Below are 26,111 nucleotides of genomic sequence, written 5' to 3' on the forward strand. Positions count from 1 at the left end.
GTTGGGGCATGAGCAGCTGGAAAGTGGAGGATCAGCCAAAGGCTGTGCTGGCTGTGGCTGTCTTTGAAAAGGAGTAATAGAGCAAATCTCTCCCAGTTACCTGCAGGCATTAAGCAGAGCTGTGTGTCCCCGTAGTACAGGGCATGCAGTGAACAGGCACATTGTTTCCCAATTAGTAGGGAACCAAAAACTAAAATAGCACAACTCAGGCATTTTTTATTATTGTTAAACTGACATGGTGCAAATTATTCTTCCCATCCCAGAGGCATTTTAAGAAGTTAAAACACCCCCTTGCATTGCTGCCTTAGATCAAGTTCTCCAAAACATATACAGGAAGGAACTCAGGATTTAGTCAAAGCACTGAAAGGTACTTTTCAAGAGCTTTGTTTTGACAAAAGATGGAAATATTTTTGTTTGAAATATCTACAGTCACCCAAAGGTAGCCATTTAATAGAGGAAATGGTGACTGTCTTTTGTAGTTTAACACTAAGTAAATTAGGGTTACAATTCTAATCAACAGCTTCTTGTATTTCTCAGCCACCATGTTACTTAACAACCTTAGTTTAGCCTTTCCTATGTATAAAATCTGCAAGCATAGAATTCAATTTTAAAATATTGGATAAATTTAGGCCAGCTTCCTAAACTGAGGGAATAAGTTAATACAAGAAAAAGATAAATTAGGCCTATATCCTGACTATCTAATAAAATGCAAAGCAACCAACATGAACAGATTGTGGTTTACCTGTTGCATTAGATACATAAACAGATTAAACCAGTAAAACCGCAACTCTTCAGACAAAAAAGTAAATAACTTTATTTATAATGTATCTTCAAGATAAACTGACACAAATGGAAGATAGTAAGAGGTAGGAGATACAGAAATGGTAGACAAGCTGCATTATGCAAGTATGACTTTTTGTAGCCATGAAAGAGTGTATTGAAAGTTGCACACTTAGTTCATTCTCAATATGCATGAGTGATTTTACTCTCTACTTGTTACAAAACCAAAAGTGCAAACTGAAACAATTTCTAAGCAGAGTATTTCACTAGGTGTCTTTATGATCAGACATAGTTAGAAGAATACACACCCATGCAAGCAGGTTACAGGAGTTTACAATGGAGTGCAAAATATTTTCTTCTCTTAATTACTATGCTGATGGAACAGTAATGACACAAAACCAATTAGGTGTCAATCCATATTTGCTCAGTTGAACTGCAATTGACCTCAAACTAAAGCAGTTTACAGGGATTGTGGTTTACCACTTTAGGAGGATGAAAAATTTTAGTGCAAAATAAAGTGCAGTTACTACACAGGAAAAGATTCCTTCTTCACCCTGTGATTAAGACATGTTGCATGACTGAAACAATCTAGCCTATTCAAGGAAAACCAGGCTTCGGCATAAATGATCTCTCTGTTCCTGAATTCAATGGAAAAGCATGTAATAAGAGCTCCTGTTACTGGTTTCACTGTTTTTTGTCTAGGCTATAAAGCCCTTTTTGTTAATATACAAGAAACAAAGACTGTTTACTAGTTGAGTATTGTGGCAGTTGAAACACATTTCTGAAGGGTTAGGGTTAGGGTTAACTAATGCTTCATTCCATTTAACCTTGGGGATTGTTCTCCCATAAATCCAGTAAGCTGCAGAGCTTGACAGTACAATTGTATAGTCACTCTTTGAACAGTAAGATATTCTTTAGTTCTTAAGGAACTCTCAAGAACTTCTTGACACTCCTATCTTAAAGTAGAGAGGTACCTGACTGCATAAAGATTGCTGTCACAAAGTAAAGAGAGATAAGGGCAGTGCTGTCCAGTCCACTCTGGATTTATTGGTGCTCCCTATTAAAGTTAGTGAAACACACCTCTGAGGAGGTGAAGATAATAAAGAGAGAATCAAGACAGACTGTGGAGTTGAGCAGAATATATGCTAGGAGCAATGCTTCTCTCCTAACACAACACACTATTCCAAGTAATATTTTCCAGTGTTTGTAGCCCACCTAGAGCAGCCATCAGTCTTTACTGTAAATGGTATCCTGTCTTAACTAAATGTAACTTAATAACAGTTTTCTTGAATGGATTAGATTCAGGATTTGAGCTACCTCTGAAAAAAGATCCTGTTAGGGATTTTCTTTTTTTGGCATCAGATGTTAAGTCAGAAGCTGTTACTTGAAAAGTATTTAATGTAAAGCTTCAGCATCTCCACAGCGTGAAAAAAAAGCAACACCAACGGAAAAGAGAGATTTTTAAAAAAACCAATATTGTATATAGGCAAGCTCTATTCAATAAAGTATGAAATGTCTTAAAATTGTCTAAGTCATTCTATTTAAACTTTACTTATTTATTCAACAGATGCTAATATGGACTTCCTAATTGTGTTTTCTCCAATTCCTTTCATTTATTGATTCAGCTGCATTTCTCTCCCTGGTTTAGTAGGTAAAGACTCCTGCATACTTGATGCATACTTGATGCATACAAGATGCATACTTGTAATTGGTTAAAATCAAGTACGTTACTTATCCCCAAATTTTGCATTTGCTTCTATTTGAGAAGCTCTTTTTCAAGCACAAAATCCATCACATATAAAGTCTGAGGTTCAGGAATTCCTGTGTATTTCTCCATTTTGGAGTGTATTACTCTTCCACCTACCTTCTCCAGACTAACTGGCCAGCAGAAATCACTTTGTCTTAGAAATCAAAGCAGGCGCTTCAAATTAGTTTGGATATACAAGAGGAAGTTCCCTGGAGTAAGAAATGTACTTTGCAACAGAAAGCAGTGTTAACAGTAAGCACAGTAAAAAAAGTTAACATCATAAAAATACAGAAGAGCAGTGGTCTCCAAAAGAATAAGATTAACTGAGCAAGAAAAACCAGGTCAGGAAGAGCAATACTACAGAGTGGAAAAATCTTGACTATATAACCATCATTTTAGATAGATATGTATACTTAAAAAAATCCCCAATTGTTTAAGCCAGTGCTTTACCACACAAGAATAGAAAAAGAATCCTTCTAAGGCAGTTCTTTTTTTTAATAAATTTTCAGTACTAGTTATTTGTACAGTCACAGGCTCAGTTTTAGCTTATTACAGTTAAGAATTTTAAGCTTATGCTAAATACTGCATACATACAGAATGTAATACAGCTTGCCATGCCTAGGAACATAGTGCCATAATGCTGACCTCCAGGGCTGCCATCATGATGGGAGGGTATACATGGCAGTAGAAAAGCCTAAAACTTCTTAATACTCTCTCCTTTCCCAAGCCAAGTTCCATTTTGATTTCTATTATCCCCTGCAGAATTACTGTCTTCTTTTTTACAATTTGTGGTACTCCTTCATGCGCAGTCATCTCACTCCTGCCCAGTGAAGTTGAAAAATATTTTCTGTTACTCTTGATGGCCCCTCTGCAGGGTTGAAGAAACAGGCTCTCAGGCATTAGTTTTAGGCATGGTCTATCCTCCAACACAGCAGATGGGCTTATGGTTTCAGTATCTGGCAGAGTAAAGCCATCGCAATTCTCATGGTAAAAACAACATGCTTTTACAGCAGCATTTTAGAATGACGCTGTTATGCAAGATCCGCTCACTACAAAACTCCTCCCCCCTCAATAGCCCTGGAGATCATTCTAATACACATATTGAAATGACTTGGACCCGGGGATTTTAATAAACCACCTATTCAGTGTATTAATTTTTAGAGGAGTAACTATACATAAACGCTATGTTCCAAGTTATGTGCAAGAGATCTGTTTAACAGATTTATTCTTGTTTGCAAACACGCACAAAGAATTTTCTGTCTTCAATTCAAGCAGAAGAGTTACAATGGTGCTTTTGCTACTAACTATGGTATGCATTTTGGGGTTATATATCATTCCAATTCACATGCCTCCTTGAAGTCAGGAATGTTCTTCAGTGCTGCCACTCAAATATCTGCTCCGGATATGGTTTCTCAGTTGCTCTATGAGCTCAGGATTCTGTTGCTGTATCTGCTGTGCAAACTGCTGTCCCCTGTGTTGAAGTTTTAAGTGAAATCAGCAAGTGAAAGCAGCATTTTTGATAAAACAGGATATTCCAATACAGCTGAACTGTGCATTACATTAAAGTTAAGATTAAAGATAACTTTATAGTCTTAAGGTATTTGTAGTACTATGACTGTATCTGGTTAAAATGTGTCTAAACAGGATGATCATCAGATATTTATTTTTATTCTTCAGTATTATTACTTCTACTTGATATATGGAGGGAAAAGCATTCCATTACATGGTACAACAACACATTTTCTCCAGTGATTTATCTCCTCCTTTTTGAGAGCATTGATTTTAATTGTTTAAAATAACTACTCTTAGAGTTGAAGTGCAATATTATGTTAGCTTTTCCAGAAACAGTGTGCAGCTGCCAACTTGTACTTGTGAACAAGATGTCATAAGTAGAAAGTAAACATACTATTACATTCTTGTGTCTTGTCTGACTGAAGTAATAACAGATCCATGTCTGTAACAGTCGTAGCTTAAGACTTAAATTAACAGGTGACATTAATTCCATGTAAAAAGGTAAGTATAACATACTGGTTTACTAGAAAAAAATAAACAAAAAATACTACTTCACAAATAGCCTGGCTGTAATTTTGCATTTTGCCTAACCAACAAATTATCAAGACACCTTTGAACCGCAGGTTGAAGGAAAGCCACTATTTTTGTGTATTTCTGTGTAGTACACGGGTTTTTTTGTGAAAATAGCCTTTGGTTTTTGCAGTAGTACATCCCTGTCTGTGATGTAAATTATAAATTATTTTTACTCTGAAGGGGTAAAATGTAAAAATAGTTAGAAATGGGCTAGAATGTTGAAATAAAATTGTATGTCCTTTATGAGAATCTGGCATATAAACAAATGGCATGCTTCTGTGGAGACCCTTCCAGATGGATTTTATCACTCCAGTAGAAAAGCCTTAGGTCCTGGTTTTTGTCAAGGTACTCATCGTTATACTGAGTTCTCTGAAACCTTCCTTGTCTAAATGGAAGGATGACAGAGCAAAACTTGTGACACCTGTTAAGTAAATCTGTAGCTTTTCTAATGAGCATCTGAGATATCAGGTAGTAAATTTATCCACACAATTTGAAGGCACATGTAGGAGTACTTAAAGATTTTAAGGAATATATGAGAACCAGAAAATTGCAACTGAGCACACAGCACTTCAGTCATTTCAATTGATGGAAATGTACAAAGCAAACAAACAAAATCGTGGGAAATAAGTCTTAGAGTTCTCACTTTTTGCAACAAACAGACATATAGTGGGAACAGGCCATGGTATAATTGGCTTGACAGTTTCTTTTTTAAATAGGTGTTGCACAATGATCCTACTACAAATGTTAACAGTTAAAACTGTGCAGCTTTACTTACGCATGGATCAGGCTGGACAAATCCGATAGGCCACCGACTCCAGCAGCAGGGCCCCCGATGGCATTGGACATCATCCCCGACATCCTGAACAGGTAGCACAGTGTTGGCATTGGAGTGGATAGGGACACTTTTAGCAAGCAGTAATCCCTAGCTCTTTTTTGAATTGCTGGGAGGAAATATGTTACAAGGAGAAGGAACTACAATAGTTTTATTTACACTAAGCAAAAATAAAAATACATTTTCAGAGTACAGTAATATACACTTTTTCTCTTATTAATTCAAACCTCTAAAGACATTTGTTTAATGGTACTCGGTTTTAATACTTACAGTTGTTGAACTTGAGGATTTTGCATTAAGCTTGCTGCCTAGAATACACAACATATAGCTGAAATTATAACACATTTACTACTTAGGTGTCACTGAGAAAAACATAGGGAAAAAACCAAAGCCACACACATGCCATATTCTGTTTTATTACAAAATTAACCCAAGTTTATGTGCACAGTGTCGTATGGTCTTCTGCAAAAAGAATCACTACAGGAATGTATTTTAGGGATATGAAATCGAGATAATTTTTTACATGTTGGATAAAAAATAGTGATTACAGACTCAGACATGAGAAATATGACAGGAAGCCATTAAACACAAAAAACCCAGTACTAAAAAACTAAACAAACAAACAGAACATTAAAGACTTTCAAGGACAAAGGTTTTCTACTAGACTTTCTGAATAAAAGTCTGTATTTTGTTGCTTCCCTGCCTGGATGAATTAGTTTTGCAACTATTATTATAGTTAAGACTACAGCCATAAAATACTGCAGAGTAAACCAGTGTGTGGACTTCCCTTGTAGCACAGTTTTGTGATAACATACATCTTCTTACTTTGTAGTTAGCATGAGATTCTTTAAATTTCTCATTCATAAAATAGCTCTAAAATTATACTGTATTTACCATAGTGCAAGCACAGATATGATAGAATAAACCATCATGTGACATTATAATGTTAGTAGCATAATTCCTACAGAAATCAGTGTCTGTATGAATACACCACCAACAGACACAACACAGTACTTGCTTATTCACTCTCTTACTAAAGTACTACAAAACCTAGATATATCCAATATTTGTTTTATTGATCAATATATCACCATATGTAGGTATCTCAAAAGTAAGTTGAGATTTTTCTTTAGTTAACAGATACACAATGCCAAATTCTGCTCAATTCTGTGGTTAATACAGCATTTCAGTTTGGTTTCTTCTATCAATAATAAGGCTGATCTAGCTTAGAGGCCCAAAATGGAGGCTATAAGCAACTTCATCCATGTTAGGCAAGTCTTCTCTTAAAACACATAACTACACCTCAGGAAAATAACTCATTAGTTCTTGAATGAATGCCCTGTGTTCTAGCCACTTGACCAGGCACCTTCTGGAAGTGATACAAAAAATCTTTCCCAAAGTTAGCTTCATACTGAAGAGTATATTGTTGACTCTAAACAGACAGATCTAGTACATCCTGTGCCAAGAGAAGTGGTACAGAGTTCTGGTGCTATTTTATCACAAATGCCATCAGAGAACTTGCTCACTCCTTCCTTACCTTACCATCTCTGCTATCTGGACCATGGGTGCTGGTTTTGGCTGGGATAGAGTTAACTTCCTCCACAGTGGAGGGCTGTGTTTTGAATTTGTGCTGAACACAAAGTTGATAAGAAAGATGTTTTTGTTATTGCTGAGCAGGGCTGACATAGAGTCAAGGCCTTTTTTGCTTTTTGTACTGCCACTCTGGTGAGCAGGGTAGGCAAGCACAGGAGGCTGGGAAGAGACATACCCAAGATCTAAACTGACCAAAGGGATATTTCAGACATCATGATCACTATATAATACTGGGGGGAAAAGTGAGGAAGGGGGGACATTTAGAGGGATAGTGTTTGTCTTCCCAAGTAACCATCAGACACAATGGGGTCCTGCTCTCCTGGAAACAGCTGAACAGCTGCCTGCCTGTGGGAAGCAGGGAATTAATTCCTTGCTTTGCTTTGCTTGTGTGCAGGGCTTTTGTTGTCTCTATTACATTGTCTGTATCTCAGCACCCAAGTTTTCCAGCTTTCACCCTTCTGATTCCCTCCCTGATCCTGCTGGTGGGGGAACCAGAGAGTGGCCATGTGGGGCTTGGCTGCTGGGCAGCCGTGAAACAAACCCCCCATGGTCCCAGACCAGCTGTATGCATCACTTTGAATACAGTGCACTTCCACACAGTAGCACTGGCTGCAGTGTCCTACTTCAATGAAGATACCAGAGGGCCAGTAAAGTTTTAACTGTGTTCTCAAAGGAAGTAAGTTGGTTGATTTGGCTTTTTTGATTGGTGGTGTGGGGTTTCTTTTTGCATTTCTTTTTCTCCAAATTCCATTCTACAAAGTAAGTTAATTCCATTTAGCTAAGAAAGCCATGCACGGAAGACAAAATGCTGAGGTAGATACACACAGTTTGTTATTGTACTGGAAGTAAAGAAGTGCACTGTATGTTATTTATATTCATTGTCTGAACACTTAGGAATGCCAGGGATAGCTTGTAAGAGTAAGAACTGAAAGGTGTCTTGAGTAGTTCTCCCCAGGCAGAGTTACTTTAGTCCTGCTATTCATTGTTAACTGCATTGTGTAGAATAGAGGAAATCTTCACCATGCCATTGAGAAGTGTTTCACTATCCTATCATCTATAAAGACAGCACAGCTCATCTATGTACATTGTTGTTCATAGAAGAATCAATTGGAAGTAAGACAGGTACTATAGGAGATTATACCTGACTTCTTGTTTTGAGTGTAAAATCACATAGAAAAGTTGCAATTCAGTGTAATGAAGCCACTGCTATAATAATAGTAACTAAAACTGCTTAGGTTATTAAACAAGAATTTTTCTTAGAAATCCAGTTTTAAAAACAAGATAACGTAAAGCTTAAGATATACTCACCATACTAATGAAGGCAGGATTGTTTATCAAGCTGGCCATGTCAAAACTCAGTCCAGTTCCAGTCTACCAACAAATTGCAATTGAAGGTAAGTTTCTTCATAAAATCCCATTAAAACTATTGTAAATAAATAGATACACGGCTAACTTACAGGACTGGACATGTCTCTCAGTTTCTGTTCTGCTATTTTCAGATTTGACTTATAAGAGTCATTCTCAGGATCAAGATCCAGTGCTTTCTGATAACTGGTAACTGCTTCTTCATATTTATTCACTGAGCTCAGAGCCAACCTAATGTGAATAAAGAAATACTGGGTAGAACAAATGACCATCAGAAGATAATGACATATTGTCTGTTCTAAGTAGAGCAGTATCTCACAACTGATTTTAAGCTTGACCACTAAATTAAAACAAGTTTTGCTTTGCAATACTACTGCTTAGTGTAAGCACTTGTTTAGGCAGAAAAGATGATACCACAAGAACTCATCTTGCATTGTCTGTTTCATTTATGTATATGCAAGTTCCATGAAAAATTCCTTGGCATCATCTAGTGATTTAGTCTGAATTTTGAGAGCACAAGCTGGATCCAGCATCTGTGACGTTTTGCATAAGCTCAGTAATTCCTCCTTGATTCAAGAGATTATTTAAAATTGTACATGGGTTCTAAATCTTTGGCAGAGATACTCTTAGCATGACTTCCGCGACTTCAAGAGAACAAATACTGGACCCACAAGTTTCAGCATAATGGATCTTTGTCTCAGGATCAGTACAAAGGTTCTCCTCAAGGATCTTGTACTTCAACAGTTGACAAATGGGTTAGATAGCATAGCAATAACATCTGTAAGATGCTTTACAGAAACCCTTGTATCAGGGAAGCCTGCCCAATGTTCTGAGAAATACTTTGCTCCAGCAGTTCATAAGAACACAGGCAGATGTGTGTTCAGACATCTGAACAGATCTACTGTTCAGGACAGATCTACTACTTTTTAAATAGTATTGTTTTCAAATTCAATTACTGCATTTAAAACATCATCTTTCTCTGTACTATTCTAGGAGTCCATCTGGTTGTAGTTTCAATTCTATCCTCTGCTGTTATTTTCAGTTTATACTGACCAAAATATAAATGATCTTTTCCACATTTTGTAGATCTGTGTAACCCACATTCAGCTATTTCGTAGTCTGGTCCCCCCTTCTGATGTGTGCTAAGCTAGAAAGACTGAGGTCGTAAGTCTGTGCTAACGCCCAGTAACAGACCTCAGTCTTTGTCTCAGGCAAGCACGTTCAGTGTGTTAGATACATCAGTGACAGTCATTACTCTCAGTAAGAGTCTGAAACTCCAGGAGTTTCTGGCATAGCTCCTGGAGGAACCCACTATTAGTGTCTAATTTCTTAACACAGTTACCCCAATAAAAACAGTCTCCCTTTCTGGCCCATTAACTTGCCAAAATAGTTTCTGACCAGACATGAAATGCAATCTGTTATTTCTGTGATGAAACAGTGCTTTTTACAGATAAAGTATTTTAGAGTCTTTTACAGAGAGAATTTCTTGGAGTACCGTACAAGTCAGAACTGTGGGCAACAATGTATTTGTTCACAATTCCTATCCAGACAAGTGCTCTTTCAGGGTCATGCTGGAAATATCACTTTAAATTGATAATCCCATTTTAAAATGGCTCCCATCTCTGTATACTTCGGCATCTTTCTGTGACATATAAAGAATTTCTGTCAAATCCTCAGAAAAACTGATATGCCTGCATAATGTAGTCAGAAAACATATTTTTCAGTTGAGAAGGTGGTTTCTGCACTTGGGGTTTTTTTTCATTTATTACTAAACATCACTCAGTCTGTGCCAAATGTCTGCTGAGCTAAGCAATGGCTTGTAGCTCAAAATATGTCCTCTATTACAAAACCAGACAACCCAAAAAATAGAAGGCTGATTGCCTGAGAATGGTCCCACTTATGATATGTATCAAAGGAACACTAGTCCTACCCCCAAAACTCTAAAATAACCTCCAATCTCCGAATAAACCAGGCTGTAGCTTCCATCCATATCACTGAAATCAAGGGACCTTGGGTTGTGCTATATGAAGAAACAATCTAAAGAGAGTTAAATAGAACAAAACCAATTCAACAATCAATTCAACATACAATTCCAAGTGAATTAATAATCTCAAAAGCTCCTTAGTTTATGTTTGTATTAGTAAAATACACTATATCATGGAAAGTTTTCAAGTGATAGAATTCCATTATATTTTATGTTAATATCCCTGGCATGGTTTTGTTCCAGGCAAACAAGCATCCTTGCAGACAATTTTGGGGCATGGTTCAGAACTTAACACAGACCAAGGCAGTTTAGCAATAGGTCATTTTGATGAGGCCACTTCATACTGCAAACCACATTTTAGTAACATGGACATGAGCCATTTTATGCCAATTGACCCAACAAAAAATCCCAAGCATTTTTTAATTTACTAGTATAGATAAAACCTCAGAAACCATATGCAGCATTCAGCCCACAACCACAATGTATTCGATTATTGAAAAAGCAAAGCTACACATTTTGGAAGAATGGCCCTTCACTCAATTCAACAGCCTATTCAGAGCATTGCTGACATTCTTTTCAGATAACCTACTGCCTCAAGAGGCTATAAAATTAATCTCTCAGATATTACTGAGAAAAACTACCACAGAGAAATAGCTTAGTCTTCCTAAAATATCTGCTTCCAAAGAGCTATTGAACAGAAAAATTAAGCCTCTATTCCTGCTAGTGTGAAGCCCCAATGCTGTTCTCCAGCAGCATCATTAACAGATTCACTGCAGAATTTTGATTACTCATAACTAGGTAGGAGGTATCAAAAACACATCATGACTTTCCAAACTAAATTTGCAAAGTTGATAAATTGAAACAAAAATATTGCAAACTGGTGAAATCTGATGAAAATGCTGATATCAACCACATTTATAAAAAGAACTCACAGCCTGATAGGGTCATCCTCAGACAATTGCTAGACTTTCAGAACAAGAATGTCAGCAAAGTAAAACAACCTGGCTCCACCTATTTCAGAAAATCGATGGTGACTTACATGTGGGTCTTTAGTGTTTACTCAGATTTGTATTAGCTTACCCCAGTCTTCCATATGCTTTGCTGTACTTAGGATCTATTGCTATGGCACTCTCACAGTCTTTTATTGCTTCTCTGTAGTTGTTGAGCTTACTGTGAGCAGCAGCCCTAAGAAAAAGAAAGAAAGGAGAGAGCTTTGTCAAAAAAACCCCACCAAAACCAAAAAACAAAACCCTCCCAAACTAATAATAAAAGAAAAAAAAATCCCAAGCTTAGATGCTCACATGTCACACACTCACTGCTGCAACTGTGTTAATGCACTGACAGGCTTATTGCTGCCAAATCTCCATGTCTTTGCTATGGTGAAGAGTAGATTATACAACGAAACTACAACAGAAGCATTGTTATTTTTCAACAGGTCACACTTCAAAATGCTGAGTATTTATGAAACACATGAAATTTACAAGATGGTATTCCCACACTGATGATTTTTCCCCCAGGGAAAACCAGCACTAGAGAGATAGAAATGGCAGCTGAGTCACTAGAACACCAGGAAAAAAAAAGGCTCTACTACTCTCAACAGACTGTAAATCACAGCCTATGTTATGATTTAATACAGACAATGTAACTCATAAAACCTGATCTCAAGCATTATCAGTTATTTTAAAACCCATATTACACCTTTAACTGATCTAGATATGCTGAATAAGCTCACTTTAACAGTAGGTATTTTACAAATCCAACCAAATAAGTTTCTGAGTAGTAGGGTTTTTTCTAGCCTTGTGTTGCTTTGACAGCCTTCACAATTTATCTTTAAAATAGCGTTAACCAAGTTTGAGTATGAAAGGTGTGTATAATTTTGCTTTTACCTGTTGCAGTAATAGACTGCATTGTTTGGATCCAGTTGTATAGCCCTAGTGTAACAATCCACTGCAGCTCCATAATTTTCTTCTTTCATATGATTATTACCTGAAATGAATGATAGAAAGCTCTCAACTACTTAGAAGATACAGTGCTCTACATGAAAGAAATGACGCAGCCACCTTACAGCATCTATATAAGGGAATTATGACTGCACTTTTTTGAGATACATTCTTCTGAACAGAATTAGCATGTAAAAACACAAATAAAAATATCTACTCTGTCTGTAAAGTTTATTATGTACATTGTAGTCCACCATATAAACCTTCCTCTTCTTTCCTTGGTATTCCACACTTTCCAGTTAGTTTCTGCTGTTAAGCAAAGATCACTTAATCGAGAAATGTAAATGTAATTGCTGTTCCACTCTAATATAGACTCATGAGTCTTAATTACCTTTGCAAGTCTCATCACCTAGTAGGCTATGCTAATTTTTTAATTGCCTTATCTGTCAAAAAACTTGCTTCTATCTATGTAACAAGAAAAATCAAACAAAAGCAAAGGAAAGCATGTAAGTACCACTTTTGTGATCCCATGTAATTCATTCAATAAGAGTGGAAAGAATGTATAGCACAAGCAAACTGAAATGACTCCGATGTTAAATTTCTCCTCAACAAAGCTCAGAACTTCTACTCTATAACAAAGTTTCACATTTCATATTTTTCAAGTACAGTGATTAAAAAAACTCAGAAACATTTATGTAACATCCCTACTGACAGAAAATTCTGGAGTAAGGTCTTTCAAAGCAAAAGACACCTTACATATTCTTTTGCCCCCAACTCAGGGCAGTCCTTCTAGTTTCTGTATTTCCTGATGACACAGTAATAAAGAAAAAAAATCCTAATTTCAGAGTGCTTAAGTTTAAGGTTGTCTCTGGTCCTGCAATTACTCATTTTTGGCCTGCTAGATCCTATAGAAGTCTTGGTTTCACAGAAATGTCAAGCAACTGTCAGAAAATGCTAACTTCTTTGTATTATGGCAAAATTTTGTCCTAAAACAAATGAGGAAAGGGATAGGTCAATAGGTTACTACTGATGCAGATAACTGCAAAAGCAAAGGCTGGAACAGTTCAGTCAAGTGCAACAGTTTGATGGAAAGCAAAAGACTGTGGAGCAAGCAGTCCCAGATGTTTGTACTAACTGAAAACAACTGTACTTGCATTTCCTTTTAAACAAGGAGAACTCTATAAACAAAACCAGATTTGAATAACTAAGTATGGTCAAGATAGTACAAAATTACCTCTTCTCAATAGTGCTACACTGACTGTGACTGTAGTTTGCAACACCTTCAGCGAGAAGGCAAACCGACTGTAATTGCATGTATACCTTCAAAATGCATACAGAATGTAACAACATCTTTCTAGTTTTCAGAGGCCACTATCTACACAGCTTTCCTTTGTTCTAAAGTAAAGATCTGTTGTTAGATAAAAAACCTGCAAGTTAGCTGCACTCAATAGGATTGCAACAGTGAATGTTCCTCTAAAACAGCTGCCATCAGTGGCTATCAGTGTCAAATTCATGATACTGCTATGAACTAAAGACAACCTGGGGTACAGGGCTAAGCTGGAGCTCGTATCAGAACATACCCTTCTTGCTCTCACTTTCTCTCTAGCTCCACTTCGACTAAAGAGAAACATAAAAATAGCTAGATCTACTAATTCTGCTAAGATAATGAAAAGCAAGTGCATTACTCTATTTTAACACCATACAAAAATTCTTTAGACCAAAAAAAAAAAACCCCACAAATGATTATAGTTTTTGAATGTCTGTCCTCTATAGTGAAAATACTACTTATTTTTACAGTTTCTGCTGTGGTAACGCACAGATCTTTTTAGGATCAGGCCACCATTACACTACAGAAACCTGCACAATCTATGCTCTTATGGAGCTTACATTAAGCCAAAGTATCAAGTGATATACAAGTGTAGGCTAGTAAAATCAAGTATTCACTAGTCTGAAAAATGCATTACTTCCTGGCTTTTTAACGACCAAGAAAGAAAATTCAGCTACCTGATTTTGTTTTGACATTCACTAGTCAATTTCTACAAGTATTTGGGACTGGTTTGAGAGCACAGGAGGAGCAGGCTGGTGGCCACAAAGATGAAGGAAGTTATTCCATTGGTAAGGACATACAGATAGAAATGAAGAAATCAGAGTTACAGAATTACAGTACTATAGAAGATATGTGTCAGACTGACTTCTCCAAGTTATCTAATTCATCTCCCTAACTCAGGGCAGAAAATACTCCTAACTGAGAAGCATGATAGTGGTGATAGGTAATACATGTGTGAAAATGTGGAGGTTTAATACAACAGTGCAGCACTAGAAAACAGTAAGATTTAATTTTATTATGGGAAATTAACCAGAGGCTTTTCAAGCAGTTGCAAACTGCTTACTAATGCTCCTGACAGCTGACACTTGAAATGGTCCTTTGTCAAAGTTTAGACGTTTTCAATGTTTTTCAGTAGGGCCATGGAATTCCTTTATTAAAACTATACAGAGACACAGAATTAAAACAGCTCTAACACCCACACCTGGAAAGTGCTCACTATCCCTGCAGTCCAATAACCATACTGAGAGCTGCAAGTGTTCTTCAGTTTCTATGAGTTGGCAGACAGACAGGAAAACAAAAAGCCAGAATGCACCACAGGAATGTTACAACTTACAAACTAATTTTCATTTGCGACCTAACCAAATTTAAGCCCCTATCCTTACAGCTAAAGAGATAATCAGCAACTTCAACAATTAGGAAAACTTACTTTCAGAGCCAGTAAAGGACTGCACTTGTAACTACAGGTGACCCATTTTAAGGTAAGACAGACACGGAATTAGATTTACTAATTTTCAAAAACAGCAGAACTTTTTCCACATTATTGTCCTGCAAGTTTTGAGAGAATTACATCTGCCTTGTAAGATGTAATTAGACTTTTTTTTCCTATAAAACTCAACTATCTGAAAATCCAAGAGGTCATAAAGGCTCATTTATAAAGCATCAATCCATAACAATTTGTAACACTTATCAGTGCTACATGCTTTTCTTCCCTCTCCCCTTCTTTTTAAGGGGAAATAACATGGATTCTTTCTTAGGTAGTATTAGTGAGGACTTCTAAGGTACAGTTGTTTCTTCTCACAGAACAACAATAACAGCTGTCAAAGGGAAAATAAACAATGGGCTTGTCTGCAATTATAAAGTACACAAATAATATACATATGTGAAAAACTAACTCCAGTTAAGTACAAAACAATTTTTCCATTGGCTTCACTTGGGTCAGAATTTTATCATCATATAACCATTTCAATATAAGTAGAAAGTTGTATAGCAATTCCATGGCAAACAGAGAAATCTATAATATGCTAAAAAATAGCTGTTCATTCTTTAAAGCCTCTGCTGCTCAAGAATGCTGCTGAATTAACATGTTATCCCTTAGTTTTTAAGCAACCTTCAGAACAAGGAAGAGAATAAACAAAACTCTCTTTGCTCCCATGTGAAACAAATCAATTACCCATCTTAAAACATAACAGTCACCAGAGAGTATAAGCTGAAGATTGTTTGAGGGGTGGGTGTTGCCCAGCTGCTACACTATCATTACTCACGATAACCCAAAATCTAGTAAGAGCATAGGGCAGTTTATTTCTGTGTTTATTACAAACCTTCATCCTTCAGTTGATCAGCCTTTACAACATTCTCTGGTAAAGAACCTGAGAGAGGCAGCATGTCATTCTGTATAGGAAAAAAAACAAAATTTTTTTTCTTTGAAATATAAGTTCTGATTTTATTAAAAATTTCTTTCATCCTGGGCACTACTGTGTCAACAAGCAACCAGATTTTCTGTAGAGTACAGGAAGTATGAAAGAATTAAACATCACTAAACATCCTTAGAAGAGAAAGACAGTTTGCTTTCTGCTACTGAAAAAACTTTATGGCTCACCACATGTTTTAAGGAATTCAAGGAGAAGATAGCTGATATCTCTACAGTCTTGGGTTTCTTATCTCTGACTTTCCTGTTTACCATCCTGATGCTTCCTGTCCTTCCTGTTCTGGGGATCTCAGATAAAACATATTATTAGTACACATTTTTGAACTTCTCATTTTAAGGATAGTGTTCAAAACTAAACAGCTAAATTATTTCCAGAAAGGAGAGACAAGCATTGGCAGAGACTAATGACCTCAAGCACACCAGATGTTTTTCTCTGGGAATTGCAAAATGCTTAACCACAGGATAAAAACCTTGAAGTGAGAATAAAACATCCACTGTTAAGTAATTTTCTGGAGTTGTCCTTGTCTAGCTGAAATTAATTCCTCTCACTGCCCTAAAGGATTCTCATAGTGCTAGCTTTTATGGAAATTTAACTTTTTTCATGTTTTCTTTAAGTTTTCACATCCTTTTGACCTATTCAGCACTTTAAGATTGTGCATACAGTATGAAACCTTAGCATATACTGGCAGAGTAACCCTAGAATCTGAATTAAATTCTTACCTTGTGAAGAGAGTTTGTGAACATTTCTATCAAATGTTGTGGGGGTGCAAGATGAGTATCTTCCAGGTTAATCTTAAACACAGTCTCCAGACACTGAATTGCAACTTACAAGGAAAGAAAGAAGTCATCAGTTTCTTAACAGAAGCATAACTTCACTAATTTATTTATAAAGCTGTGACTCACTTCCTTATTCAGCCAGTAACAGCAGCTCTTTGAAATACATCATAAAATAGAGGCTACCTGATTCCCACATAATTGGCTTGCTGAACAAGATCTATGATATGCACAATCCATAGAGACCCTCGCCATTATTTTTCAATCAGTTGAGAAATCTTATTTTAATTCCTTCAGTCATTTAAAGCCTTTTTTTTAAACATAAAAATACATTCATCTACCAAAAGGACAAATCATAACACAACTATGCATATGCACATGTCACAAACCCCACCTCCAATCACCACAACTACAGTGTATTTGAATGCCATAAGAGCTGGGAGGAAAGTGCACCTTCACTGTAAGGAATAAAAACAAGATACTAACTACTCTTCTAATTTTTTTAATAAAATATATTCATTTTAAGACACTTTATTAAAAAAAATGCTGCTTAAATCACAAACCTTTATTCTATAAAAAATCTATCTGCAGTATCCTTTCACATATTCTGTTGTGTAAGGATTAAATGACCCTCCCTAACCTGCAATAATGCAAATATACTCACTCCTCTGAGAAAGGAGAGCCAACTGAAGTTTTAAATGTGCTCACATATTTTCAGGCAAAAGAATATCAGTGGCAAATACTGTGTACAATTCTGGATATATATCTATATATTCTGTTACTTACACTATTATGAATAATTATTTTCCTTATAATCTTGAGAATCCAGTAGTATGCTTTTATTAATGTGTATCATCTAATATTAATGTATATCATCTAAATTTTTTAGACTAAAAAGTGAGGAGGAACAAGGAAGAGCCTTTGTAGAGCCTAGTTTGAACAGAAAAATGGCTTTTTTAACTCAAGTCATAAGAGTATATGAATTTGAATTACATATTAGTAAAAATGGCTTCTTTGCATTTAAATTGACTTACAGTTCAACGTTAATATAATAAATATAATTTGAATTCTTATTTGTATTAATATGCACCTGGCACAGACCCAAAAGAAAAGTAAAATTCCTGGAAGTTAACAACAGTACAACCACTTTGAAGTGCCTGTTTTCTGTGTCACAGCTGGCAGAGAGCAAGGGGAACAAAGATTTGTAAAACAGACAGTAAAACCTGGAAGATGTAATTTCTAAAAACAACTGGTAATATATAGTAGATATTATTCACAAAGAAGTAAAGTATGATACAAAGTTCAAGTTGATAATATGTAACAACTGAATACACTGCTAAATAGGAGTACAAGTTGCTCCTACAACCTATAAATGCTAAAAATTTATCAATTTGTCAGGTCCTAAATTACCCAGTAAGAGTGCTGAGGGATTTAGGATAAACTCCTTTGCCTCCTGCTATGTTGAAAAACTTAATTCTTGTAAAGTAAACATTGATTTATGCTGGATTCTGAATTACATACCTTAATAGTACTTATTACCAAGCCTATAATAAAATCAGTGGAATTACACATCTCTTTTTTTCTTATATGACTCAATAGGAAACCTCTTGCAATAGTTTACTTACCAATTTTTCCCACCAACTTATTTTCACCTAAAGGCACTCCTTTTTCTGAATGCCTTATCTTATAGTTTTGCATAAATTTAAAATACAACCACCTTTCTTATCTTTCTCAAAGCATTAACTCTGTGACACCAAATTCCTATCACATAGGAGAGTTTTGCAAAATGAAGCAGTCCAGATTATATGAAAACAAAATAATTCTAAGCATAGTATTGTTACTCAGCATTTCCATTAAATAATCAGTTGTTACAGTCAACTACCCTATTTCTTAGTGAAAAACAGAATTTGTAATCCTCCTAATCTATCTATCATGGATATAATAAACTCAGGAGCTCTTATGGGATGACTCCACAGGTTAGAATAATAACCACTGGTTAACATGCAAGTCAACAACAGAAATCCACATACCAATAAACACTGCCGAAACAAACTTTTTCCAATCAGAAGATCCAGGAAGTTGTGACAAGATCAATGACTACCTTTGTTTTAACGTTACATAAAAACCTGACCCCAGTGAAGTCCAAGGCACAAAGACTTGGTTTTGCCAGAGAAGTAACTCAGTAGGCCATGCTGCCATCATCTCACTATCCTGTTACCTAAGCAAGCACTGTCCACTGCTGCATACTCAGTGATTTAGAAAGATCTGATGCACTACGTGAGCTATTACTCTTTTTACTATGTCTTTCAGAGGCCTAGGCAGTGGATGAAGCTTGAACTGACCACCTTGCAAAGCCACACAGGTTCCTGCTGAACAGCTGGGGCTCACTTAAAAACCCACTATCTGACAACAGGAGCAACTGGGCTATGCTGGAGCCCCGCTCCATATTCCGAATGCCACGTAGCTCCAGGATTTTTTGCCATCCTAACACAAGTTGCAAGCAACACAAAGGCATGAGAATCAACATGCAGATCACTGAATAATGAGCACTAACTGGGCTGCTGAGGCCCCTTTAGTAATCAATACCATTCTGCTTCATCTTGCACATAACCTTCCCTGTGTGAGGTAATATATGCATCCCCTGGCCTCCTGTTTTGGAAACACTGTCTTAAGAGAAATTACTTGTGGAACATCAATCACAGACATAGGAAAAAAAATCATAGGAGGGAGGGAGACCGAGGGAGAGGGAGGCAGAAAACCTCACTCTGTCAATAGGGAAGAGAAATAACTGTCATATAAACACCGTCTAAAATATATCTTAGAAGAAGTGAAGTTTCTGGTTCATACAAAAGAGTTCAGCACTAACCACCCGAGACCTGTATCACAGCTCCAGATCCTAGGGGAGTATGTTTCTCTGGTCTACCTTCCAGTCAGTCTGCTTTGTCAAAACAAGGTATTTTTATTCACCAAGTAAGTACATAATTCCTGGAGGAAATTTATGCTATCATTGACATCCCGATATAATTCAAACATGCAGAATGAAGGTTATCAATAAAAATGGACTGTGAATACATCCTAGACCTGTATTTTCAGAAGGTCTCAATTTTATTTGCAATGTTCTTTTTCTTTTTGTTGCTTTGTGGAGATGGGAACTGTTTGACTTACTTGTTGGCACAGTCACTTAATCATACAGTGTTTTACCTTTTCATAGACACCAACTCAGTACATGAAGTACCGACAAAAACTATCCGGCAAGTTTTTTCATCCCCTATGGCTCCATCTAACATTAAATACTTCAATGGGTAGGACTTGAGCTCCTGCTACTCTACATCCACTAAAAATATTTTGCACCACCTGAGTCAAATTTTCGGAATGCCCGCCTTCTATCCTCTAACACATAGCATATGGTACTGTGCTTGTAGCAGCATACAGCTATAAAATTAGAATTTCAGATCCATATTAAAATGCTAAGTTTTGCATCAGTAGTTAAGCACAACTGAGGTTTCATAATACTTTTTATTTAGAAAACTGAATCTTAAAAGTTGATTCCTTCATACAGACATTGGCTAAGGCTGCCCTAAGACATGTTTTCAGGTAAAATTTCAATCATAACCCAATGTTTATCAGTTTAGTTATAAAAACAAAAGGACTACTCTTCATCTCTCATTATATATGATCTTCAAAAACAATTTTCTTTCAGCAGCTGAACATCATCATAATCTGATACAGGTTAAATTCATTTGATGGCTACTACTTTTTAAATGTACAAAATGCTCCAGATTATGACAGAAAACCAAATCTCATGGCTTTTATTCCTTTGAAACTATCTTTTGAATATAATGACACAAAGGTTTCTTTCTTATTTACTTTGGTGAACAACTACCTAAAACCAATAGGCACTAGAAGGAACCACACTCCAGGTTTATATTTAAAGTTTACACCTCTGAGAAGCAGGACTTGCTTTGAACCTCAGCACCTCAGATTTCACAGAACTCAATAATCAACTGCCTGACATTACCTATTGCACTGCTAGTCGTAGATTTCTCCCTCTTACCTCCAAATTCCTCCTCTGGTTAAGAGACACAACCAATGACTACTTGAAACAGTGCCGAGGTCTTTTAAAAAGATGCTATGAAAAGCTCGTTGTAGAATTCATAGAATCATAGAATTACATAATCATAGAATTGACTTCCCTAGAAGTCATAGAATCATAGAATCTTCTCTTCCCTAATTCCAAATTGTGCTACCACCTGACATGAAGTCTTAAGGAATTAGGGAAAGGGAATAAGAACAGTATGAAGAAGAAAGGCAGATATCATGAAGTTAAAATGACTTAATGAGTGTCTCTCAATACATACAGAAGTCTATCTATCTGTAACGATGTATGCAGACAGATGAACTTGGGTGTATAGTAGAAGTTATACCATACCAAAAATATTCACTACCATGTGCTCTTTGGAATCACTACAGAAGTGAAAAAGAAACACAAAGCATTTATTTTATTTTTCATGGTCTTAGGATGTCTTAGCTTTCCCTCATAAATCACATGAATTCTTGCAAGTACAAAACAGAAGTTCTTCCCATAAACCAAACCCAATATATGGTAATTGTTTTACTTGCTCTCTGGCAAGGAAAGCTACTAACAGATATGAAATGCAGAAAGAAATCAAACATAAAAAAGAATCAGCAGGCAAGAATTTGTGGGGGACATACACAACTTATTACTAGGGTCTGTATTACAGCAGTACTTATAGAACTACAGAGGTTAGAAAATACCTCTACAACTGACATGATTCAAAGCATCCGTTTGCTCAATGTTAAGGTAGTATACATGTAACTTTGGAGTATTTTTTCAATTAAAGAGGTCTTAATAATCTCAGAAACATTAAGATCATGATTTTATTCATAGATAATATTTGGTGCCAGTTTCAGTTACATCACTCCACATACTTTCTGTGCTAATATACATAAACCAATTTAACACCAATACACACACATATATATGTATATATTTGTATCTTTATTGCTTACCTTCTAAGCTTTCTTGTTCATCTGGAGTGAAAGTATCCATCTGACTCTGCTCTCTCAAGAAATGGATGACTGCATAAACCAAACGCTTGACTGATGACATATTGAAATTGTTTGAGTTTCACCTGTCTTAGAAACAGCAGGATATCTTAATTCAGAAAAATGAATTCATACAGTATTCCAGCCTTCTAGTGACCTCAATGAGAAGTACACACAATACCTTTTCCTTCACCAAAAAGCCCAACAATAAAATGCCTTGAAACAAGTGGAAAAATCTTATGGATTAGAGAAAACTGTTACAATCATAAAGCCTAATTATCATCAAAAAAACCACTATTTCCTCTGATTGATTACTGCAGGAAAGCTGAATTGGAATCACAGAAGGGACTCACAAGGATCATCAAGTGAATGGCCCAATAATTTAGCAACTTATTTTTCAATTTATAGGGGTTCTTTTATAGTTTTCCTTTTAATTCTAAGATATGCATGCTTGAAGGAGAAGGAGAACACGCTGAGGTCAAAACCAAATAAAAAGCCACAGTGATAAATACAATGACATACAGATACTTCAAAAGGTGTTCTATGGTGTGACATGCTGTTACACTTCACCAAAAGATGCTCTACGGTGTGACATGCCGTTATACTTAAATAAAAGATGTTCTGTGGTGTGACATGGTACTGCTGAATCTTTTATTATCACTTTGGACAAAAAAATGGAACACTGTGACCTCAGTACACACTTGTGATTAGAGACACTACTGCCTCAGTCTGATTTCCATTCAGCATCAGCTGGGTGTTACATAACCTGGAGGACAATTTTAGTTACAACTTTCCAAGTTATTTTTCCTTAAACCCTTCTGATTTAAAAGGGTACAATCTCATCTGGCTCTCCAGCCAAGGCAGGTTTAAAAGAGAGCTTTAAATGATTGGCACCATCCGGGCCAGCCCTGGCTACGCTGTTTTCTCCGCACAAGGCGAGCGCACTGCTGCGCGGCCGGGGCCGGCGCGGTTCGGGGGTGTCGCTTTCCCGGTCCCCGCAGTCCCAAGGACAGCGCTGCAGACCCGCAGGGGCCGCGGCCGCTCGCCCGGGCCTGATGCTCGCCCTGCGCGGCCCCCGGCCCGGCGAGGCGGGCTCGGCTCTTACCGTGCGAGGCGCGGCGAGGGCAGCGCTGGCTCCGCGAAGGGGCGCGGGCGGCAGCGGATGCGCAGCAGCGGAGCGGGCTCGGAGTTGCTCCCGCAGGGCGGGATGGCGGCGGGAGCGACGTCGGTCCTTCCTCGGCCCGTCCGTCCGTCCGTCCGTCCGTCCGTCCGTCCGTCCGTCCGCCCGTCCGCCCGTCCGTCCGTCCGCCCGTCCGCCCGTCCGTCCGTCCGCCCGTCCGCCCGTCCGCCCGTCCGTCCTTCTCCTCTCCTCCTCCTCCTCCTCTAATCCTTCCTCCTCCTCTAATCCTTCCTCTTCCTCCGCCCCTTCTCGTGCCCCTCCTCCCCTGCTCCTCCTCTCCTGCTCCCGCTCCTGCTCCTCCTCCTCGTGTCCGCGTGTCCCCCGCGCCGCCGCCCTGCCCATGCTGTGCCTGTGCGCGGCCGCGGCTCGCAGGTAGGCGCGGGGCGTGGGGTGCGGGGTGGGGTGCGGGGCGCTGGGGCAGGCCGGGTGGGAGGGAGCCCGCTGGAGCCCCTGGAACCCGCTGGAGCCCGCGGGAGCCCCTGGAGCCGCCCGCGGCTGGCAGGGCGCGCTCGCCCCTGGCCCCGGGAGCCACGCCCGCCCCGGTGCCGCGGGGAGCTGCGGGCAGGGGTTCAGGCAGACAGTGGGGCCCGCAGGAAGCCGGTGTGGCCGCGACGGTGCCGCCTCGGCCCCTGGCGGGCTCCCTGCCCGCCCGCCCGCCCTGTTGGCAGCACCGGCAGTGTGTGGTCCAGGTGGGCAGGGCGGAGTGTCCGCCGGACGGTCTCTGCGCCGGTGCCACACGCTCCATGGGAATGCTGGGCAGCAGGACAATAGACTGAGGATAAGGCGGTGGCAGCGGGATATGCAGCAAGGTGTGTGTGAAGCCAGCCTAGCTGTGTGCTTAGCGTAGCTCTGTGAAAAGGTGTGTCACTGTTACACGTGATGCGAAGGGTGAGATGGGTACCAATATACTACTATCGATATGTTTTGGCATAGGGGATTACTAATGTTTCTCTGTAATGGACACGAGCTCTAAATGGACTCCAGAAAACCAGTATGTAGAAAGGCTTGTAGGCAGTTTTAGATGGACTAGGAAAATGAGCTTCATTGCTTTTATTCTCAATTTCTGCAGAGGACCAGATTTGATAGGAAACATAGAAATAGTACGAGGGTCACAATGTAAATACAATATGGTAATGAGAAGAGAGCTGAATTTGAGCCTAAAATGAAAACGTTACCTCGTGGACTTTGAGAAATGGTAGTTGTGTGCTTACTGCATAAGGTGTATCGGTTTTGTTCTATTTCGCAGCCTTTGTTCACGTCAAATTAGGATTGGGTGGTATTAGCAAACAAAATAAGATTCAGAATATTTTCTTTTCATAAGGCTCCTGCTGTTGAAAATTAATTGATGTATTTTCTGATCCAGAATAAAGTGCACGTCTATTTTCTTTTTCCTTTTTTGTGTAGTCATTTTCACTGTTCTCAGTATTTTGTTACTGTCTTTGTTTGTCCTGCAGACTTTTTCATCAAAAAGAAGGAAAGGAAAGGACAAGAAGTATGGAAATTTTTCTCTTTAGATAAAAATTAGAGTGTCTATCTTTGTTTGCAGTTTGCATTTGGACACCGAAGACACCTCCTTAAGTAAAAATAAATGTAGTGGGGAATGGTTGCTGCACTTTGTTAATTGTGATTTTTTTTTCCAAGTCATCATTTCAGTTTGCCCAAATAATTGTTTCTCAAAAGAGAGTATTCTTTCCAAAATTAAGGAATTGGTCACAGAAATATTAAATAGCAAATGTTCTCAGCTTCTGGTTTTTTGCAAGGGTACATTAATGTGAGGTAGAAATGACAGTTCTTAGCAAGTTTCAAGTATCATGCCTTACATTAGATAAAATGGTGTTAAGGTTTGATTCTTTTGGTTAAAATAGGCAGAGTTTGGGAAGGAGGCTTTTTCCAATTAAATATTTTCCCGATTGGAATAAAAAAAATTAAAGCTTTATATTTAAGTCAATAAAATACATGGAAAAAGACAGTCTAGATTAATTAAGTATGCACGGTAGTTTGTTTACTTTATGAGCATGTTCTTAGAAATGGAAAAAATGGAATAAAAGTGGACACACTGATTTAAATAATTTCAGCATCGTAAAAATAATTTTCTAGGATTTGTAAATTCAGACTGTTTCTTTGAATATTTTCAAAATCTGGTTTTGAATAGGAAAATACATGTACATGGGCTCTGGAAAAACTAGAATTTATATTTAAGATCTACCTTTACATCTCCATCACTGGAAAGAAACTCTGAACACTGACATTTCTCTTGATGAGGAAGAAAACGAGGAAGAACCTGAGGCTGGAAGAGACACTTTTCCCTTTCCCTGTGATCCATGGACTGCACAACCTCTTCTGTGTAGCAGCAATTTCTGCTGCAGCCAAAAGCTACAGCTACCACGTGTCTAACCACAGCAGGCTCCAGAAGAGCAGTTTGTGTATTAGAAAGAGTCTGCAGAACAAAATTATTTCCTGGACTGGCTGAGACAAAGCTGTTAAGCTCAGAAGCATTTTGTGGACTGAATTTGTCCCATGGAGCACCAGCTGGACCTCACTGAGCAATGTAGTTGTCTTGTGAGGACATTCCTGTTCTATCATTCTCTTTTTAAGGGAAGAAATGCCTGGCTTGGAAAGATTTCTTTTAAATAGTTTGAGTTAGTTCAAAAGTCTGACTTTTCTTCTGCAGAACTCAGGATCAGGTAGCTCAGAAAGCACAGAGGATAGGATGAACATTTCAGTACTATCTTTTCAGAACAGTCTAGGAATTCAGGACTTAATAACACAAAACCAGTTCTCCGATATGATCTCTTGTCCAGTAATACCTTGTTATATTGAAACTGCCAGTTAAAACTGTTTGGTCTGTTACTGAGTTGTGTAGGAAGTGACAGGGAAAAAATTTTTTCCTGTTCATTATCTCTGTCCTCTTGACGATTGTATAAATCTCTGAAGTACTTCCTCTGTTGCTTGCCTTTCTTTTTCATTTTTTTGGCTGCTCTGAAGATTCCTGTCTAGTTGTTCTTTGAATCG

General features: G+C 37.9%; 2 protein-coding genes across 5 annotated transcripts in view; one reads left to right on the plus strand and one right to left on the minus strand.

Moving 5' to 3' along the window:
* Positions 1–790: 790 nt before the first annotated feature.
* SGTB (small glutamine rich tetratricopeptide repeat co-chaperone beta) lies at positions 791–23,358 on the minus strand. Of its 3 annotated transcripts, none has more exons than XM_071579932.1 (12): positions 23,025–23,358; positions 21,884–22,005; positions 16,799–16,902; positions 16,250–16,366; positions 15,972–16,041; positions 12,273–12,372; positions 11,467–11,571; positions 8,495–8,633; positions 8,346–8,408; positions 5,715–5,752; positions 5,388–5,471; positions 791–3,998 (listed from the first exon to the last, which is right to left on the minus strand). In XM_071579932.1, exons 2-12 carry the CDS (start codon positions 21,981–21,983, stop codon positions 3,887–3,889), a joined length of 1,032 nt encoding a protein of 343 aa, XP_071436033.1. In that variant the 5' UTR covers positions 21,984–22,005; positions 23,025–23,358; the 3' UTR covers positions 791–3,886. The 3 variants fall into 3 exon arrangements, with proteins under 3 accessions (XP_071436033.1, XP_071436032.1, XP_071436034.1); XM_071579931.1 differs by having other exon boundaries at positions 21,884–22,009; XM_071579933.1 differs by lacking the exon at positions 16,250–16,366 and having other exon boundaries at positions 21,884–22,009; positions 23,025–23,349.
* Positions 23,031–26,111, plus strand: part of NLN (neurolysin) — a 49,809-nt gene continuing 46,728 nt past the window's right edge. For both annotated transcript variants that reach the window (XM_071579924.1, XM_071579925.1), the window contains exon 1: positions 23,031–23,471. In XM_071579924.1, coding sequence (XP_071436025.1) covers positions 23,440–23,471 — 32 coding nt within the window. In that variant the 5' untranslated portion in view covers positions 23,031–23,439. The remainder of the gene's footprint in view (positions 23,472–26,111) is intronic.

Source organism: Pithys albifrons, chromosome Z (genome assembly GCF_047495875.1).
Source record: "Pithys albifrons albifrons isolate INPA30051 chromosome Z, PitAlb_v1, whole genome shotgun sequence".
NCBI lineage: Eukaryota > Metazoa > Chordata > Aves > Passeriformes > Thamnophilidae > Pithys > Pithys albifrons.

Bases quoted from the DNA above. Each gene is read 5' to 3' on its own strand.
- SGTB (XM_071579932.1), bottom strand. From the start codon at position 21,983: ATGTCATCAGTCAAGCGTTTGGTTTATGCAGTCATCCATTTCTTGAGA. The intron at 16,042-16,249 runs GTGAGCCATAAA...TTTCCTATACAG, and splicing joins TGAATTCCTTAAAACATGTG to AATGACATGCTGCCTCTCTC. The intron at 12,373-15,971 runs GTTTGTAATAAA...CATTCATTTCAG, and splicing joins TGATCAACTGAAGGATGAAG to GTAATAATCATATGAAAGAA.